Genomic DNA, 15,133 nt, shown 5'->3' on the forward strand with positions numbered 1-15,133 from the left:
TTCAGAGAGGGTTTTTGGTAAAAGATGTAGTGTTAGTAATATAAATAGTGGCACACTCATTAGCATAACTCACAAAAATCGTTCATAAAATGGGGCATGTTTTAGATGAGTAGGAGAGAAACAGTGTGTGGAGGAGAGAGAGAGAGAGCAAGAACATTGAACGTACTTTTCACTTTCCATCGCACTTGATCTTGCTGTTGCTGGGAGGTATGCTGCTGGTTTGGTGGTTGTAGCTGCTGCGTTTGCAAATGCTGTGCGTGATACATCGTTTCGGGGGTGATTTGTGATGAGTGTTTTTTTTTTCGTTGAATTTGTGTTCTATTTCACGTTATTGGAGCTGAAATTTCACGGTATGATCACCACCAATCATCGATCGAGGCCTATCGAATAAAACATCTTTTACGTTTCGTGTAGCTATAAGCAAACCACTTCCTACCGATCACTAATGACAATTACACAAAACGATCGACACCAACTTACGAGCAGTGCTAACAGGGGGACGTATTTTCGTTAACAAACTTTCAAACAACGCAAGTGAACAGTACTTAAGCACGAACGATCAAAATCACGCGCACACGAGAGCAGCGAGTAGCAGCAGCAGCACACGCTTCGTTATCTTGCACCGGTGACTCCGTTGACAGGACTGTGTCCTCTGATAGGCACGGTACGCACGCACCCAGCATCAGCAGCATCGGGTCGGCGTACCAAACGGAACGCGGCGCTTCGCATTGTCATCGGTTTTCGCGCCTCGGCGCATTCGCGTGCTGTCCCGCTGTCTCGAGATGTTCGAGGAGACTCTCAAGGAAGCCGTACTCTCGAGGCGACCAGAGCGCGAAGAGCTGCATATAGCTACAGTGGTGGCTGTTACGCTAGCAGCGGTTCGTCAGCCGTGTCCGGTGCTCTCCCGAAACTCGTCCCGACCTAATAAACCATTACTCTTTTATCGCCTGGCACACTTTTTCCTAGCGCCACCACTGTGCCGCGTCAAGTGTTTCCATCTTCGAGTCGGGATGGGACCGAATCTTCGGTCGGTGGTATTTCATCGTTTCCCAACGGTGCGAGAGCACGCCCGTGGACGGCCACGACGGCTCTCTCGACTCTACACTCGGGCAGCCGATTTTCCACCAGCGCCGTAGTCATCGTCCGCTTGCTTTACGATGCTTTCGTGTGCGGGAGATTCTTTTGTTTTTCGGCCGTTCGGCCGGCGCCCCAACCCGCTTACCAACCGGGCACTTGTTAATGGGTTTTGTTTCTTTTTAGTGGGTTTTTTTTTAGAATTTCCCCCCACATCCCTCAATATCTTCAATGAGAGTGGAAAGTGGATAGAGTGGGATGCACACAAGAGGGGCACCGCATGAAAGAGAATGATTCTGCTTACTCTTTTATGTCGCACAGTCGAGCAGGGGGAGAGAAATTTGAGGGAAAACTCCCTTCATTAGATTGTATCATGGGCATGGTGGTCCTTCGGCTAGACGGAACTGCGACCAAGGGGCGAAATCTTTAGCATATACCTGAAATTTATACACCCATTGCTCCATGGGGAACGTAGTTTTACAGTGCTGAATGAAAAACGGAACCACTTATTTTAAAACCGATCCTTGATACGCATGTAACTCGGACAATAGGTGTAAGTGTATTTTGTCACCCACTCGAATGGTTTTTTTAAACAGTGGCATTATTTGTTGAGAAAATAATAGGGTAATTTGCCAATTGTTGCACACTTAAGGAAGCATCCAAAGTATTATATTTGTATGAGATGTACAATATTCATGTTATGTGTGTCTAGTATACATAACTATTGTTGGAAAAATAATATGTACATTTTATTTTAGATAGAAAAATAATGAGTTACAATAAATTATGGGAACGTACCAAAAATCTATAGAAATGAATAAATCGCAAGACGAGCTAAAAAAAATAAAAAAATATGGGAACTGACCAATAAATCGCGGGAAACCCAGTATCAAAATTTAGTGCATTATTTAAATCTAAATTATATTAAAGTAAAGAAGAAAGATAGAAATTAAAGATAGAAATTAAATCTCTATTTGTGCACTATTTAAATCCAATTATTGCACGCTTTGCAACACACTCAAATAGTCAAAAAAGAACCCTGAAATTGATGTTTTTTTTCTTCTATTAAATAATGTTTAGGACAATACGAAACGCTGTAACATTACACGTTTGTCCTTAATTCAAGCCGGAATTCGGCAAAATAAGTAGCAAACTTGCGCCAGCTTCCGCACGCCAGTGGTGAACGAAACACTTTCAAAATGATGGCACGATGTAAAAAGGAGACTTTGGGCTGTGCAATGACAAAGGATCAAGGTGCCCTCTTTGTTCCAATTACTAAACAGTGGACTAAAATGTGTTTTTTTTTTCACAAAAAAAAACTCAATATGTTTTATTCCTTACCGTGAGAATAAACGACATTTGTTTGATTTCAATCAACATATACAGTTTAAGTGGTTTACAACGTGAAATTCGCCTTACTTTGTGGAGCACAAACCGCTAAGAGTTTAGCTAAGAAATCTATTCGTTTTGATCGAAATCAGTCGATATATTTTCATTTGCGTTAAAAAAATTGAGAAGGTTTTCTTTAAAAAGCCACTGGAAATTAAGTCAGAAATACTCAATATTTCAGGAAAAATGCAAGCTTTCACCAATGTTTTATTTTGTTAAACGCGCTTTATTTGGGATCTTTTTAGTCTCGTAGCTATCTAAAAATTATTAGCATGCATATGATCATAAAAAATAGCAAGTGGTTAATGATTCTAAATTGTACACTAGTTTTTTTTTTTCCTTTTTTTACCGTTATGTTTATGTCTTCGACGATTTCACAACGGTTTTATAATTTTCGGTGGAATAATTTAAAATAAAAATTCCTTTAAAAATATTCTAATTATTTATGTTGACATTTATAAAACTAGTTATTTAAAAATGTTCTAAAGCTACGTTCCAATTTTTGTTAAATAAACCTTTTTTCTATTATTCCGGTCCAAACAGCCTGATTATTTGAGAAAATAATATAAAAGTAAATATTAATAAAATACGGCATGAATCAATTCAACGGTAAACATTCAACATAAAAGCTATTAATTTATAAAGATGATTGTTTTTATCCATTACTGTAATAACGGCAACACTCCTCATGGTTCTGTTCACGAATGGATGATCCGAACACTAGAGCAGAATCATTCTGGCGCTGGCCGTGCGCATGGTAAAGGCAGATATTGAGCAGGCCGCCGGCAACCCATGCAGCTTCTGTTGTCTTTGACAGCTGTGGTAGATGAGTTGGCTCCGTACCGTGTGCTCGGTGCTTGCCGGAAGGAATAGTTTACTTTAGCCGGACGCTGTTGTCTAGTGCAAACACCCGACTTCGGACCACAATAGAGGCAGGCGTGCGAATGAATGTCGCCCACAAACGTTACGATGCGTGCGTGTTGGTTTTTGAGTGTGTGTTTTTTACTAAACCATTACAACACTATTGATTGCTGAAGGAGCATAACGGTGGCAACCATATTTGTCGTATGCGTTAGACATATCAATTTGACTTCAAGATATAAAATAAAATCATATCCACAACATCTTCCGACGGCAATTGCGTTGAGACGGTTTGACACAGCAAATGTCCAAACTATGCACACCAATGACAGTGTAATCCTTGACGGAGGCACAAAGAAAACATCGAAATTGTGGAAACCCCATAGGAATGACAAACAAAACCACATTCTTCTGTGGTCTTCTATTGTCTCTGCTCATGTTTAAAACACAGATTTATGTTGAAACCCTTGAGATTCGGTGTCCGAAGGTGTCCGATATTGTGTCCGGTAGGTGACGCATGCTGTGGCCGATTTCCATTTGACAGCATCCTGGCGAGTTGGCGTAACTTATGGCACTACCTTCATTCTAACGACTTGCCCCATTCAATGTTACAACTTTTTCAATCGTGCGACGGTTTCGGTATTTGGGGTCACGTAATGACTGTTCGCTCGGTTTGTTCAGTTTCTTTCTTTGCTTTTTAGCTGGTATTTGGTGACCCTCCTAAATTGCAGTTATCGTTTAGGGAAGGGTCGAAATGCAGATGCCGAAATGGTTGAACATTAAAAATGTAAAACACGGCATTTTGAGTAGGTGTAAAATAAACTTAGTGTTTTGAATATTTATTTTATTCAATAGCGGAACTAGATCTATTTGCTTATTTAAACTTAAATTTATATTGTGAAAATCGAAAAAATCAATAATAATTTCGTATCCAAACACATGTCTTTTTGACATTATTGCACTCAATGCAACGAAATATGAATTTATAAAACATCTTCATAAGCTCATTTCATCAACGCGAGTGCCATTCAATGGTATTCAGTCGGCGCTGACTTTCCTGCCAACATTGGGGCAATGAATGTTTATTAACATTCGTAGTATAAACTACTTGAAACCAGCATCCTTCTCTATTTGATATTTGAGATTTTAGTGGCAGTGCAGTCAGCAAGTCAGCAGCCACATTAAAGTCATCAGATCAAAGCACCCGTTAGACGATTGCCCACATCAATGAAGACGTAGAGAACCGAATGGTAGTAACAGTAGTAATGGGAAAACATAATACTGTTTGATTTAAAAACATTCCCTGCGCCCCTTACACCCCCCACCCGGGTAGCAGTTCCTCCAGTCTCGATCTCAAGAACCACACAGCGCATTCGACGAAGATCTCCAACGACGGCGACACACATTTCCATTAAATCAGAAATCGAATGGTTTTTCGCTCGCTAGTCAAAACATATTCACGACCACCAGACCCGGCCCCAGACACAGACGCGCATGCAGAAGCGCCAGAAAAGATAGACAAACCGTTCGCCCGCTCTCCGCTTTCCCTAGGTTCTAGTCGCTGCCCAATGAGTCGCATCGCTGTAACGACGCACAGTGACACAGTGAGACTAGCCGAAAAAACACCACCAAATGTTGCAAATGGGAGGCGATGGATGTTCAGTGAAAGAGACACACACATCTTGTGTCACGTCGTAAGAAGTATTTTCTACTCCACTTCACTGCGAGGGGCGATTGGCTTTTCTTCGTCGAGTGCACTCGTCACAGCCCAAAAAACGCCCAGCCACTTGCAGTTTGGCGCGTTCGTGTAGAAAGAAAGGATACGGGAAGGATAGGAAAAGTTGATGGAAAAGTGCATGTTGAAGTAAAGAAAGATGGAAAATAACTTTTTGTGCATTACAAAAATATTTAAGATATTTTTTAACCATTTAAAGTAGAGTAATGTTTAAGCCATTTATTGATGGTTTCAAAACTGGGAGAAAGGATTCACTTTAGCTATGCATTCAAGAACTAATCCCCATACCATACATATCGTACAAAACTCTGGCAGATTACGCACAGAAGTGCATTCAGTGCAAATTGCACAGCACAAAGCATGCGCCCGACCATCAGCTTGCGAGCGGAATCCAGAGCTCACTGTACGATTTGAATCATTGCAGATAACGACTAAATTAGTATTAAGCCCAGAAATCCCCTGCCAAGACATCCAGGCAGTCGCAGGGTAAACATTAAGAAACAGTCACAACAAAAAAAGGGGGGAAACAGCTGCAGCTAATCCTGTAGCATCTTTATGCATTTCTTCCTTCCCCAGCACTGGTGGTGCTTGGTTGTGTAAAAACTTGGCAAACGACACCAGGCGCGCTTTGGTACGCTGCCCCAACATCCACCTACCCTCGCTGTGTTGCATCCACTTCAAAACGGGAGAAAAGGACAAGCAACAAAAGTGTATTGCATTTTTATATTATTATTCTCATTCACTTTGTACTTAGCATAGTATCTTGTGGAAGTGAAAGTATGCAGCGCAAAGTGTAAGATTGAGACAGACAGTGTGCTTGGGTTGATTGAAATGGACAACATTTTAAGGAAATTGATACGAGTTTACAATCTGAAAGTTCATAAAAGGTATGTAAGTTGCTAAATTTGAAATTAGTTTTATTTTTTATACAATAAAAATCCAATTTTAGATGTTTTTACAGGCATTATCGTATTTCAATTCACTAGTAAAGTGATGAGAATCAATTGTCATGTAAAACTAAATTTAATTAAAAAATCGCACACTCTCTTCAAAAACGCAAGACCACCTTCATTCCATACCAAACCTTGTCCACCCACCAAGAAAACGAACATTATGAGCTTGTTTGTTCTCCAATCTCGACCCGGCGACAGAGAAAGCAAACGAACAAAACAAAAAAAAAAGTGCAACGAGCAAAGGATCACATTTGCATGCATAATTTTCCTATCAGTTCCTGGGGGCGAGATTATTTGAGCAAAATAAATGTGTTTTTGTGCTGTAAGTAGGATCATCCGGCATCGGTCTCGGCGTCGGTCCCGGAAGGGCAATAAACTAGCCGGTGGGGTGGGATAATGCATTTCACCGATTATTCGGTTTCTTCGGTATTGAAAAATTCCAAAGAAACTGCGAAAAACCCTTTTCACCACCGAACGCAAAGCGTGGCCGTTGTCGTCAATTTAGCAAACATAAAAGCGTTGGGACACGCGAACGAGTGGGTTAACTGCTTGTGCAGTTATGAACTCTGAAGCCTTCGGACGGGGGAGGCATTCCCGATCCACTCCGCTTCCATGCTAAAAGGCATAAACAATGCCGGAAATTGCTGCTGCCATCAACTAACTAATCTTTGCCGCATTTTTTGCTCCTTAGCTTCCAAACAACAAAACCTTTCCTGCCCACAGTGGTTCACACTTCAATGACCATCACGCCGACGACGACGACTGACTTTTGTTCGGCACTACTGCTTCAATGGTGCTGCTACTCCCGTACACACTTTTCCCATTCATGGATGAGCACCAGATGAGCACGGCGTGGCACACCGAACAACTGAGCAAAGGACAAAAGGGAAGGAAGGAAGGAAAAAACACAACTAACCCAGCAGATAGAAAACTCACGCCCGCCGTGAAAATGAAACAATGTCGTCCGTCGGCGTATCGGTCCGACCGACGTCCCATCTTCTGGCCACGAAAACGCAAGAAAATTGAACTCCATCCGGCGCCCCAGACAAACTGCCGCCACCGTGTGTCGTCGTACCGTTTATCGTTTCGTTGCTTTGTGCTTTAAGAAAATGGAATAAATGAAGGCAGCAAGCTACGCCGAAAAAAGGAGAACAAAACTCCCATCAACCGTTTCGTCCCAGACGACAGCATCGTGAATCGAGAAACGGAAACGAACCGATCTCTGTTCGATTACCGCGCCTTGAACTGGTGGCGCGCTCTGTCTATCAATTATGGCTGAACGGACGGACCAGAGCACTGGGGAGGGTGAAAGTGAGAAAACACAAATCGTGCGAAAAAAAGAACGGACACCAGCTCACTGGGAGCAAAAGCAGAACCATCACCAGCAGATCAAGAGGTCAGGGTTTGAACAATCATTTCCGGTCCGGGCGCGATGACGGGCGCGGCGTCGGTGTCGATACATTCCCGAGGGGGAGAGCGAACGAAAAAAGGAGGCGACAAGGCGTTCGTGATTTTTGGAGCAGAAGAACAACCAACAACCATTCATCGGAGAGATTGCAAGGAAAAGAACAAAAAGCTAGCAAAAACCGGCCAAGAAGATAAAGTGTGTGTGTTTGTGTGAAAACGATATACTAATTTTGGAAGACGGGGGAAAAGCAAGCGATCGATTTCGAAGGTGTTTCCATTCGCTGCCGTTGCTCGGTGGAGACGCCCAGTAGCTTTCGAGCAAATGTGTCTTGCACTGTGATTTATTTAGCTTGCTAAACTCTTTACATTTCTCGCTGCTTGCTAAGCTGCCCAGATGGGGAAGAGTTTTGTCTTGGGTGCGAAAGTTCTGGACTGCACAGGCTGCATGAGTCAGCCAGTGGTGCGGTTGCCTGGTTCCATTCGGAGTTAAACTCTTCCTCAAGACGGGCGAAAAGTTGTACCAATACTCTCACCAATCCCTCCAAGGCGTGAAAATGGCCTCCTTTCCGGCCCTGAGTCTGGGTATAATTGTTTTCTTAAGCTCACGCGCCCGTCGCTGGAACGCTCGCTGGGTGTCTGGATTTGCCTGGCGCAAGTGAAGTATTTATTGCACAAACGCCTTACTGTTTATTATCTCTCGCTCTCTCGCTCGCTGGACCAAAACATGCAAACAGTAAGGGATGCAGTAGTCCGAGTTCCCTCTTTTCCCTTACTTTTTAGCTAATTAGTGACTTAATTTATGGATTTTTAACGTACCACACACACACACACAGACATACACACACATACACACATACACAGAATGGGAATAATGGAGTGCAACGCGAAGGGGAGCACGGGCAACGAAACGGGAGACAGTTCAAGTGTTCAGCGCTTTAAAATTGAGATGGAGATGGGCCACTCTTGGGTGGGTCTCCGGACTCCTTCTGTTTTTGTTAGATGCAGTGTGTATAGGTGGATGTGTTTGTGTTGTTTTACACTCCAAAGCACCGCAGAAGAAAGAGCTAAGAAGAAAAAAAGAAACACATAATTTGCTGTTAAAACCGGTGTGTGCAGTGATTATCCGTTACAGCCACGTGTTGGAAGCGCAGCGCCAAACGGCGGGCGTGAGAAAAGTGTGGAGCGTGAGTTCTAAAAATATGCTTCCCTTATAATATTCCGCCCGCTCTAGATGCTCGCCGCTATAAATTATCCGTGAATGATTCCAATGCCCTGCGGGATCGCACGGCGAAGTGGTTCGAGGTGGAACGGAACACGCTGGTTGTTCGATTGTCACACCGTTCAAGGGGGGGGGGAATGACGTGTAAGTTGATACGAGCACATGCTAGCAGAAATGAATGGAGCCGAATCAACAGCGTTAAATCGATGGAGTTGGTACGAGGTGGCAATTTGATGCTAATGTAATAATTGCCTTCACCTGCTAATGGTTTTATTTATGGCCGTTTGCATCTTTTAAGCTGCTTGCTTAGTAAACTGGTGCTCTTTCCATCACGGGCAGCTGCATCCGTACACACATCAATACAAAATCACACAGTAAACCCGGTGGCTGCAAACACTTCATCCATTTGCCGGGTACGATCGAAAGCGACCGATATTTCCGCAACGGTTTCGGGTAAATATTTTTCCACCGCCAGCCAGTGGATCATTGCGCTCCCCAGAAAAAAACATAAATATTTTCCTCCAATTGACTTGACCTAGGCCCCAACAATGCCGCTTTGTGCCGGTAAACTCAGGGCTTTGGTGGAACGAAAATAAACTATCGCTGGGGGCTGTCGGCGACGATGGACCGCGCGCTTGGTTCCTTTCGGTTCGGCTCGGGTCTGATTTATGAGCACACCCAGCAGGACATCCTGTTATGCGCAAACGTGTGCGTTGTCACGTCACGATCGTTTTCAAAAATTGCGTGCGAGACACAAAAAACAACACCCTGGTGTGTGTGTGTGTGTGTGTCCAGGTTTTTTTGCCCTCCCCCCACCCATCCAACGATCGCCATACGATCGGAATGCGGACGATGAACGACGGCGCGGTGAGAGGGAAAGAATGCTGGTGCTAACACAAACGAACAGACTTCCTATTGTTGCTGTTGGTGGTGGGACCCGGGTGAGAATGTTAAACGTCCCCTTCCCGTGAAAGTTGTCGGTTGAAATATTGGGTGAACATAATTTAATTATCTCGCACTGGTATTTGCTTTTAATAAGCGTGCATGTTGTGTTTACATGTTTCGTTTTATTAGATTTAAAATAGTGTTTAAACATTTTTTGGCGGTTTTTGAGTGACCAAAAGGCACAGCAAAGCAAGTAGAAACGTTTCAAATTATCAGCTTTCTTGTTAAGAAAATGGTTTAAAACAGTGTAACTATGAAAGCGCGGGCTTCAGCATTTATGTTGATTTGACTTTGGTAAAGGATATGGTTATAAGTGGTATAATTTATATTATTTTTATTTATAATATTTTTTCATACCTTATTATGACCATACCTTGTTCAACAGACAGCTATTAAATGTCAGTTCAATTACATACGCAAGCTCTTCGATAAGCACTCTTATTACGGCCACTAGAGAATAGAGACGTATTATGCGAATCCTGCCGCTTATACTTTAATTTTGTTCGCAGTATAATAAGTTCCACTATATTTTCTTTTTTTTAACTAAAAAAGAAAGCTTAGCGTAAAACGAATGAAATGTTTGTTAAAAACTTTAATCGATTTATATATATTTTTTTTTGTTTTTCTCTATGAAATAAGCATCACGTAATGTTGAAATATGCATCCAAATTTAACATTTAATTTCATTATAGAGTTTAACTGCCTTATTCAATTTAATAAAAAAACACCTTAAAGAAAGAGTTAATTTGACAGAATTAAAATAGCAAATTACAGAAAAAAACAAAGAAAAAGTATCAAATGTTAATGCAAAAAATGTCTTTAAAGGTAATTAGTTAAAATGTCTTTAAAAATGACACTAACATGATCCTATAAAAAAAATTAAAAGGTTTCCCGTTTTCCTTTTTACCTTTCGCCGTTATCCATTAATGGATCCGATCCAAAACACTCGGACACGGTGGTACTGCGAACAACATGTTCATCCTACTCACAACAGAACAGAAAGTAACAAAAAAAATCCAAAGAATGTGCAAAAAGAAAACCCCATCCACAGTCCAAAAACATTTTAAACTCCCAACCCATGCAGCTTCTGTTGTCTTTGACAGCTGTGGTAGATGAGTTGGCTCCGTACCGTGTGCTCGGTGCTTGCCGGAAGGAATAGTTTACTTTAGCCGGACGCTGTTGTCTAGTGCAAACACCCGACTTCGGACCACAATAGAGGCAGGCGTGCGAATGAATGTCGCCCACAAACGTTACGATGCGTGCGTGTTGGTTTTTGAGTGTGTGTTTTTTACTAAACCATTACAACACTATTGATTGCTGAAGGAGCATAACGGTGGCAACCATATTTGTCGTATGCGTTAGACATATCAATTTGACTTCAAGATATAAAATAAAATCATATCCACAACATCTTCCGACGGCAATTGCGTTGAGACGGTTTGACACAGCAAATGTCCAAACTATGCACACCAATGACAGTGTAATCCTTGACGGAGGCACAAAGAAAACATCGAAATTGTGGAAACCCCATAGGAATGACAAACAAAACCACATTCTTCTGTGGTCTTCTATTGTCTCTGCTCATGTTTAAAACACAGATTTATGTTGAAACCCTTGAGATTCGGTGTCCGAAGGTGTCCGATATTGTGTCCGGTAGGTGACGCATGCTGTGGCCGATTTCCATTTGACAGCATCCTGGCGAGTTGGCGTAACTTATGGCACTACCTTCATTCTAACGACTTGCCCCATTCAATGTTACAACTTTTTCAATCGTGCGACGGTTTCGGTATTTGGGGTCACGTAATGACTGTTCGCTCGGTTTGTTCAGTTTCTTTCTTTGCTTTTTAGCTGGTATTTGGTGACCCTCCTAAATTGCAGTTATCGTTTAGGGAAGGGTCGAAATGCAGATGCCGAAATGGTTGAACATTAAAAATGTAAAACACGGCATTTTGAGTAGGTGTAAAATAAACTTAGTGTTTTGAATATTTATTTTATTCAATAGCGGAACTAGATCTATTTGCTTATTTAAACTTAAATTTATATTGTGAAAATCGAAAAAATCAATAATAATTTCGTATCCAAACACATGTCTTTTTGACATTATTGCACTCAATGCAACGAAATATGAATTTATAAAACATCTTCATAAGCTCATTTCATCAACGCGAGTGCCATTCAATGGTATTCAGTCGGCGCTGACTTTCCTGCCAACATTGGGGCAATGAATGTTTATTAACATTCGTAGTATAAACTACTTGAAACCAGCATCCTTCTCTATTTGATATTTGAGATTTTAGTGGCAGTGCAGTCAGCAAGTCAGCAGCCACATTAAAGTCATCAGATCAAAGCACCCGTTAGACGATTGCCCACATCAATGAAGACGTAGAGAACCGAATGGTAGTAACAGTAGTAATGGGAAAACATAATACTGTTTGATTTAAAAACATTCCCTGCGCCCCTTACACCCCCCACCCGGGTAGCAGTTCCTCCAGTCTCGATCTCAAGAACCACACAGCGCATTCGACGAAGATCTCCAACGACGGCGACACACATTTCCATTAAATCAGAAATCGAATGGTTTTTCGCTCGCTAGTCAAAACATATTCACGACCACCAGACCCGGCCCCAGACACAGACGCGCATGCAGAAGCGCCAGAAAAGATAGACAAACCGTTCGCCCGCTCTCCGCTTTCCCTAGGTTCTAGTCGCTGCCCAATGAGTCGCATCGCTGTAACGACGCACAGTGACACAGTGAGACTAGCCGAAAAAACACCACCAAATGTTGCAAATGGGAGGCGATGGATGTTCAGTGAAAGAGACACACACATCTTGTGTCACGTCGTAAGAAGTATTTTCTACTCCACTTCACTGCGAGGGGCGATTGGCTTTTCTTCGTCGAGTGCACTCGTCACAGCCCAAAAAACGCCCAGCCACTTGCAGTTTGGCGCGTTCGTGTAGAAAGAAAGGATACGGGAAGGATAGGAAAAGTTGATGGAAAAGTGCATGTTGAAGTAAAGAAAGATGGAAAATAACTTTTTGTGCATTACAAAAATATTTAAGATATTTTTTAACCATTTAAAGTAGAGTAATGTTTAAGCCATTTATTGATGGTTTCAAAACTGGGAGAAAGGATTCACTTTAGCTATGCATTCAAGAACTAATCCCCATACCATACATATCGTACAAAACTCTGGCAGATTACGCACAGAAGTGCATTCAGTGCAAATTGCACAGCACAAAGCATGCGCCCGACCATCAGCTTGCGAGCGGAATCCAGAGCTCACTGTACGATTTGAATCATTGCAGATAACGACTAAATTAGTATTAAGCCCAGAAATCCCCTGCCAAGACATCCAGGCAGTCGCAGGGTAAACATTAAGAAACAGTCACAACAAAAAAAGGGGGGAAACAGCTGCAGCTAATCCTGTAGCATCTTTATGCATTTCTTCCTTCCCCAGCACTGGTGGTGCTTGGTTGTGTAAAAACTTGGCAAACGACACCAGGCGCGCTTTGGTACGCTGCCCCAACATCCACCTACCCTCGCTGTGTTGCATCCACTTCAAAACGGGAGAAAAGGACAAGCAACAAAAGTGTATTGCATTTTTATATTATTATTCTCATTCACTTTGTACTTAGCATAGTATCTTGTGGAAGTGAAAGTATGCAGCGCAAAGTGTAAGATTGAGACAGACAGTGTGCTTGGGTTGATTGAAATGGACAACATTTTAAGGAAATTGATACGAGTTTACAATCTGAAAGTTCATAAAAGGTATGTAAGTTGCTAAATTTGAAATTAGTTTTATTTTTTATACAATAAAAATCCAATTTTAGATGTTTTTACAGGCATTATCGTATTTCAATTCACTAGTAAAGTGATGAGAATCAATTGTCATGTAAAACTAAATTTAATTAAAAAATCGCACACTCTCTTCAAAAACGCAAGACCACCTTCATTCCATACCAAACCTTGTCCACCCACCAAGAAAACGAACATTATGAGCTTGTTTGTTCTCCAATCTCGACCCGGCGACAGAGAAAGCAAACGAACAAAACAAAAAAAAAAGTGCAACGAGCAAAGGATCACATTTGCATGCATAATTTTCCTATCAGTTCCTGGGGGCGAGATTATTTGAGCAAAATAAATGTGTTTTTGTGCTGTAAGTAGGATCATCCGGCATCGGTCTCGGCGTCGGTCCCGGAAGGGCAATAAACTAGCCGGTGGGGTGGGATAATGCATTTCACCGATTATTCGGTTTCTTCGGTATTGAAAAATTCCAAAGAAACTGCGAAAAACCCTTTTCACCACCGAACGCAAAGCGTGGCCGTTGTCGTCAATTTAGCAAACATAAAAGCGTTGGGACACGCGAACGAGTGGGTTAACTGCTTGTGCAGTTATGAACTCTGAAGCCTTCGGACGGGGGAGGCATTCCCGATCCACTCCGCTTCCATGCTAAAAGGCATAAACAATGCCGGAAATTGCTGCTGCCATCAACTAACTAATCTTTGCCGCATTTTTTGCTCCTTAGCTTCCAAACAACAAAACCTTTCCTGCCCACAGTGGTTCACACTTCAATGACCATCACGCCGACGACGACGACTGACTTTTGTTCGGCACTACTGCTTCAATGGTGCTGCTACTCCCGTACACACTTTTCCCATTCATGGATGAGCACCAGATGAGCACGGCGTGGCACACCGAACAACTGAGCAAAGGACAAAAGGGAAGGAAGGAAGGAAAAAACACAACTAACCCAGCAGATAGAAAACTCACGCCCGCCGTGAAAATGAAACAATGTCGTCCGTCGGCGTATCGGTCCGACCGACGTCCCATCTTCTGGCCACGAAAACGCAAGAAAATTGAACTCCATCCGGCGCCCCAGACAAACTGCCGCCACCGTGTGTCGTCGTACCGTTTATCGTTTCGTTGCTTTGTGCTTTAAGAAAATGGAATAAATGAAGGCAGCAAGCTACGCCGAAAAAAGGAGAACAAAACTCCCATCAACCGTTTCGTCCCAGACGACAGCATCGTGAATCGAGAAACGGAAACGAACCGATCTCTGTTCGATTACCGCGCCTTGAACTGGTGGCGCGCTCTGTCTATCAATTATGGCTGAACGGACGGACCAGAGCACTGGGGAGGGTGAAAGTGAGAAAACACAAATCGTGCGAAAAAAAGAACGGACACCAGCTCACTGGGAGCAAAAGCAGAACCATCACCAGCAGATCAAGAGGTCAGGGTTTGAACAATCATTTCCGGTCCGGGCGCGATGACGGGCGCGGCGTCGGTGTCGATACATTCCCGAGGGGGAGAGCGAACGAAAAAAGGAGGCGACAAGGCGTTCGTGATTTTTGGAGCAGAAGAACAACCAACAACCATTCATCGGAGAGATTGCAAGGAAAAGAACAAAAAGCTAGCAAAAACCGGCCAAGAAGATAAAGTGTGTGTGTTTGTGTGAAAACGATATACTAATTTTGGAAGACGGGGGAAAAGCAAGCGATCGATTTCGAAGGTGTTTCCATTCGCTGCCGTTGCTCGGTGGAGACGCCCAG

At 42.6% G+C, this 15,133-nt stretch overlaps 1 protein-coding gene across 3 annotated transcripts in view; it reads right to left on the reverse strand.

The window, feature by feature from the left end:
- LOC1275027 (band 7 protein AGAP004871-like) overlaps positions 1-15,133 on the reverse strand; it is a 37,402-nt gene that overhangs the window by 17,634 nt on the left and 4,635 nt on the right. For 2 of the 3 annotated variants that reach the window (XM_003436406.2, XM_061649126.1), the window contains exon 1: positions 167-1,524. The exons of the other annotated variant lie outside the window; for it this stretch is intronic. In XM_003436406.2, coding sequence (XP_003436454.1) covers positions 167-266 — 100 coding nt within the window. In that variant the 5' untranslated portion in view covers positions 267-1,524. Of the gene's footprint in view, positions 1-166; positions 1,525-15,133 lie in introns of those variants that run through there. 3 annotated transcript variants of the gene reach the window in all.

Source organism: Anopheles gambiae, chromosome 2 (genome assembly GCF_943734735.2).
Source record: "Anopheles gambiae chromosome 2, idAnoGambNW_F1_1, whole genome shotgun sequence".
Taxonomy (NCBI): domain Eukaryota; kingdom Metazoa; phylum Arthropoda; class Insecta; order Diptera; family Culicidae; genus Anopheles; species Anopheles gambiae.